Source organism: Rhododendron vialii, chromosome 9a, assembly GCF_030253575.1.
Source record: "Rhododendron vialii isolate Sample 1 chromosome 9a, ASM3025357v1".
In the NCBI taxonomy this organism is placed as follows: Eukaryota; Viridiplantae; Streptophyta; class Magnoliopsida; order Ericales; family Ericaceae; genus Rhododendron; species Rhododendron vialii.
In genome coordinates, this window is record NC_080565.1 from 10,168,219 (window position 1) to 10,173,890 (window position 5,672).

At 33.6% G+C, this 5,672-nt stretch overlaps 1 protein-coding gene across 1 annotated transcript; it reads right to left on the reverse strand.

The window, feature by feature from the left end:
- Nucleotides 1-3,688: 3,688 nt before the first annotated feature.
- On the reverse strand, nt 3,689-4,729 carry LOC131299598 (uncharacterized). Its single transcript, XM_058325184.1, has one exon. The coding sequence runs from the start codon at nt 4,727-4,729 to the stop codon at nt 3,689-3,691; it is 1,041 nt and encodes a 346-aa protein (XP_058181167.1).
- Nucleotides 4,730-5,672: the final 943 nt, after the last annotated feature.

Consider the following 5,672-nt stretch of genomic DNA (forward strand, 5'->3'; position numbering starts at 1 on the left):
CAACAATTTCTTCATCAGTTAAAGATGGATTTTTTGCCCTTATTTGAGCAGAAATTTCCAAGAATGGATTCTTGATTGAGGGTTTCTCCCTCTGCTGAACTTGCTTGGCCAATTCTTGATTTTTCAACTTTATTGTTGACAGCTGCTCCTCAATTTGACGTCCTTTCCACCATTTGTGTTGATAAAAACGTTCCAAAATTGAAAAGCCAAAATTGTCTTTAGCAACTTGGATATCCCAACGCCAGATCCATGGGATTCCGCAAGATGCCATTGCTTGAAGGAATAATTTTCCTTTTGGAATATTTGGTCCCCATAATTGAGACTGAAATTTCATAAAGGACTCTATTTCCTCTTGTAACTCTTGAGGAAGATAATCTGGGTGTGGACCAAATTTGTTCCACCATGATATAAACCAATTTGGAAATTCATTTTGTCCAACAGATTGTGGACATACTTTGATAAACCAAGAATGCTTTTTCTTTGGATTTTGATAATAAAATGCTTTTGTCCAAGCCTCAATATAATCCCAATAATTATATTGAATGGTGGATATTTCATTGTTATTTTTTATCTGCAAATTTTTTGCCTTTTGCGGGTGAATTCCCCATCTGTAAACAGGAATAACCATCTTTATTATTGCTTTGCTATAGCTGATAGGCCCATTCTTTTGACCTACTTTCTCAAAAGTGTGGCTAAATTCCACCGATCCTGATTGAATTAGCATTGCCTCATAACAAGAGCGATATTTGCCCTCAGGAACTGGATATCCCATTATATCCATATATCAGGACCTAATTTCCCAAGGATCATCTTTCTATTGCTCATCCTGAGATTCCAGGATCATAATTGTCTCAGTTAATTCTGAGGTTCTGAAGATTTCTTCAGATTGAACTACCTCCGCCATTGAAGGTGATGATGTTGAAGCGGAATTAACCTCTTGCAGAGATGGATATTGCAATCTCTGAGCCTTTAAGTAGGCTTCTACTTCTGCCTGGGTCACCCTTGGATGACCCCTACCTCTAGGAGAATTGCCTCGACCACGTCCTCGATCTGGTGGTCTGTTCATTCTGCAAAATTAAGCAGTAGATAAAATTGTTAGCTCCATTTGAAGCCTTCGTATTGTCAACTGGAGAAATTCTATATCCCAGTCTTCATCATCATCAGACCCATATTGTCGATAATGCCGAAGCAGTGCTTCTCTGGCATGTATCCATCGAATAAGATTGCTACGAATATGAGGCCTTTTTAAAAATAGTCATTTCAACATGAGTGTTGAAAACGGCTCTTTGTAATTTCAAATATTGTTGGAATATTTTTCTTTGGATCACAAAATTATTGTGATTCATCCCTGCAAAAATTCACGGGTAAGAAAATCAGGTAAAGAATTATTTTCTCCCTTAATATATTCTATTTCAAAATCAAAGGCAGATAATTCAGACTGCCACCTGGCAAAAATTTGCTTTGAAGCAAGATTTTTAATATCCTGTTTCAAAATTTGTTTAGCTGCACTACAATCGACTCTAAGTAAAAATTGTTGATTGAGTAAATCATCTTGAAATTTATTTATGCATTTAATAATAGAAAGGATTTCTTTCTTTATTGTACTATAATTGGTTTGAGCTTTTTTAAACAAACCAGAGGTAAATCTTACCAATTCTTCTTTATTAGATTTGATATTATATTGTTTCAAAATACCTCCATATCCTATATTTGAGGCATCAGTCTCTACAATTTTCTTCCATTCAGAATTGGCTATTGCTAGGCAAGGTAATTGCTTAGCTTTCAATTTAATTTTTCGAACAGCTCTAGTATGCTGTTCAGACCATGGAGGGGGATTCTTCTTAAGCCTATCATATAATGGTGCAGAATCCTGTGCCAAATCTTTATAATAGTCTCCTATATAATTGAGACTTCCTAAAAACCTTTGTAATTGGGTTTTGTCCTTAATTTCATTTGGAAATTTAGAAGCAAATTCTATACTTCTATCAATAGGAATAATTTTTCCTTGTTGAATATTGTGTCCTAAAAATCTAACATTAGTTTGAAATAATTTCATTTTAGGAGCAGAGACAACTAAACCATTTCTTTTTATCACATCTTTAAAAATTCTAAGATGTTTAACATGTTGGTCTATGTTTTCAGAAAATATTAGAACATCATTAATGTAACAGATTGCAAAATCAGCATAAGGATAAAAAATATTATTCATAATATTTTGAAATTCTGAAGGTGCATTCTTCAGACCAAAAGGCATAACATTCCATTCGAAATGGCCAAATGGAACAGCAAATGCTGTCTTATACCGATCAGATTCCTGTATTTGAATCTGCCAATATCCTGATTTTAAATCCAATTTGGAAAAAATGACTGCCTTATTCAGTCGATCCAACAAGTCTTTTTTATTAGGGATGGGATACCTAATCCACATTAAAACTTCATTTAATGGTTTATAATTAATAACCAATCTAGGAACACCTCGTTCCTTTTCAGCATTTTTATTCACGTAAAAAGCTGTGCAACTCCAAGGAGAATAGCTTTTTCTAATTAATTGCTTTTGAAATAAACTGTCAATCTCATTTTGACATAATTTCAAATATTCTTGTTTCATTTGAGAAGGTCTTGCTTTAGTAGGAATTTTCCTTTCATCAAAACCTTTCTCATAAGGGAGTGAAACAATATATTTTTTCCTACCCCAGAAAGCATTTGGGATATCACTACAAATTTCTTTCTGAAAATCTTTTTCTATTTGAGAAATTTTCTCTTTTAAAAAAGGTTTTTGTAAGACCTCTTCAATATTCATTATTTGAATCTCCTTTTTGAGGAAATTTATTTGTTTATCTTTATGAGAAATTTTTCTCATTATATCATTTATTTATTTGTAAACAGGTGGGGAGACAAATTCAAAAAATAAGTCAAGACCATTCACCTGAGCAGTTATACCAGCAGTACTGGTTTTCATTGGCAACAACATGGCCAAGAAAGGAGTTCCAAGGATTAACTCCTGTTGAAGATTCCTAATACATAGAAAAGTTGTTTCTAAACAAACACCTTTATTACATATGTAAACATTATTAAGCTTATATTTAATTATCATTTTTGCTCCACTAGCATTAGTGAGGCTTTGAGAAGTTTTCTCAAAATATTGGGTTGGAACAATCCCTTCTTGAATACAATTCATGTCCGCTCCACTATCAACCAAAGCAATAATGTTATTGATAGTGTATTCCTTATGGATTACCAAATTAACCTTAATATGCCATTTTTGGTAAACCACTTTGTTAATAGAATTTAAATAGGCCAAATCATCAACCTTGCTTGATTCGCCTTTATTTTCTAAGACAACTAATCTTGTCTTTATATCATAAAATTCTTGAGCAGCTTTGCTCTGGAAAGTTTTCAACGATCGAATCTCGGCTTTCAGAGTATTAATTTCACTCTTCAGGTCAGGAATTGTAACAGGTTTAAAATTATCCACCTGTTCTAATCGATCAAGAATAATTTTCAAACTATAATTTTCATTAGGAAGCTGGCGTTTTTCTTCCTCTTCTTCTTTCATTGAAGATATACAAGTTTCTATTACCCTCATCTTAAGTTGGGGATCATCAATTTGATCAATAACCTCTAAAAGACCCTGCTGTTTCTCAGTGAGAACATTCACACTGAGACCATTCATTTCCACTATTGCCTTCTAATAATCATCAGAAGTTGAGCATTCCATATTATTGCAATTGCAATCATTAGTGATTTCTTCCTCTTCTAAAGTAGAAGAGGTATCTTCATTTTCGGGGAGATCATTAATTTGATCTTCTGAATCAGAATCACTAGAATCAATTAAAAGCTTGTAAAGGGTCTGCTTTAACCCTTCATCTAATTGAAGTTCTTCTAATTTCTTTTTAGTCTTGCATTTATTTGCATAATGACCTAATCTGCCACATTTAAAACATTTGGCAGAGACCTCCTTTTCTCCTTTTTTATTTTTCTGCTTTCTAGCAGTATTCTTAGGATTTTTTGAGCTTGATTGCTCATCCCTATCCTTATGTTTCTTTTTCCCATATTTCTTCTTAGAAGATTTTCGAGTAGCCTTATTACTATTCTTATTCTTTTGAGGTTTCGAATACTGGGGTACATCATAACCAAATTGGTCACAAAACTGTCCTAACTCCTGTTTTCCAGTTAGGTTCTGTTTTTTCAATTGATTATGCAACTTTATGTCATTACATAAAGTCAATCCTTCCTGGATGATTATGGCTATAAGCTGGCCATAAGTGTATCTATTGTAATCAATAGTTAGACCATTATTTTGGTCTCGCAATTTCTTCCTAATTTTCTCAGCAAAGAAATAAGGTAAACCATCAACAAATTTTGACTTCCAATGCTCACTATTAGCATCAATTCTCTGCATAACCTTGGCAAGAAACACATCTTTATACCAACGAAAATGAGTTAACGTTGGACATTTCAAATTTTGAAGTAGCTCTCTACTTCTTTCTCGTTGGTTATCCCAATGACCAACAAAATGTAAAATAATTGACTGGACAAGAGTATAAACTGCATCTTGCTTTATTGTGCCAGTCTCAGTAGTTTTTACTGCATTCAAAATTTCTTGTCTTTGGTTTGTGGTTAAAATATTATCCCACCAACCTTTAAGCATACCAGTGAATCCAACTGTGATCCAACCGGCGACTTCCTTATCCTCATTTTTATTATTAGTGCATATTGTGCTATACATCATCATTTGATGTGCAACTCCAAAAATTTGATATTCAGTCATGCCATCTATGTTCCATTCATAGATAGTCCTACCACTATAAGACATCTGTTTTTGAAAACCAGATTCTTCATAAAGCATATCTTATGGAGTAGGCCTAGGATAATAGTATCTATCAGCTCCACTATAAGGAAAATTTTTGGGATATTGAATTTTATTAATAGTCTCATGTTGAGACTGAAGAAAAGAATTTTCTAATTCTACCACTTCTTGTGGAGACATCTCCTGGTCGTGGTCCTCAGAAAGAGCATTGAAGGTTAATCCCTTAAATCTCTTTTGTAATTCTTTTAGTAAATCATAATTTTTATTAGGGTCTGTGAGATTAAACCCAGTTATTGGTAATGGTGGCCGAATATTGGATGGTGAAATCTCATCCTCTCTATTTTCCGTCTTGGGACTTATAAGTCTAATATCTTCTCTTGTTTGAGCTATTTGCTCTTCCATTCTAACCAATTATCTCCAATGGTATTAAGACAAGCATTAGTATGATTATTCTGCTTATAAACTTTACCATTTGGATCTGTACTTTGTTGTTTGACAAAATCAGCAGTTTCCAAAGGTGGATCAGTCTCAGAATTGCCCTCAATGGACAAAGGTATTGTTGGCGGATGGACTGCGCGAATCACAGTTCCCGACATAGACCTCCAATTCCTATGATAATCCTGTATAACATTTATGGACCTATCAAATTCTGTCCAATACCTTCCATAAAACCATTGAGTGAAGGGTATAATTTTTTGTTGGCGTTCAAGCCAATCATAAAATTCATTTTTGAATTTTTGAAATCGACCGTCATCATATTTAGTGAAATACCAACTCCTAAACTCTTGATATTTTGGGAGTTGAAATTCTGCATTAATCTCCTTTCTAAGTTCAGGCCCTATTACCATTATTCATTGAAAAT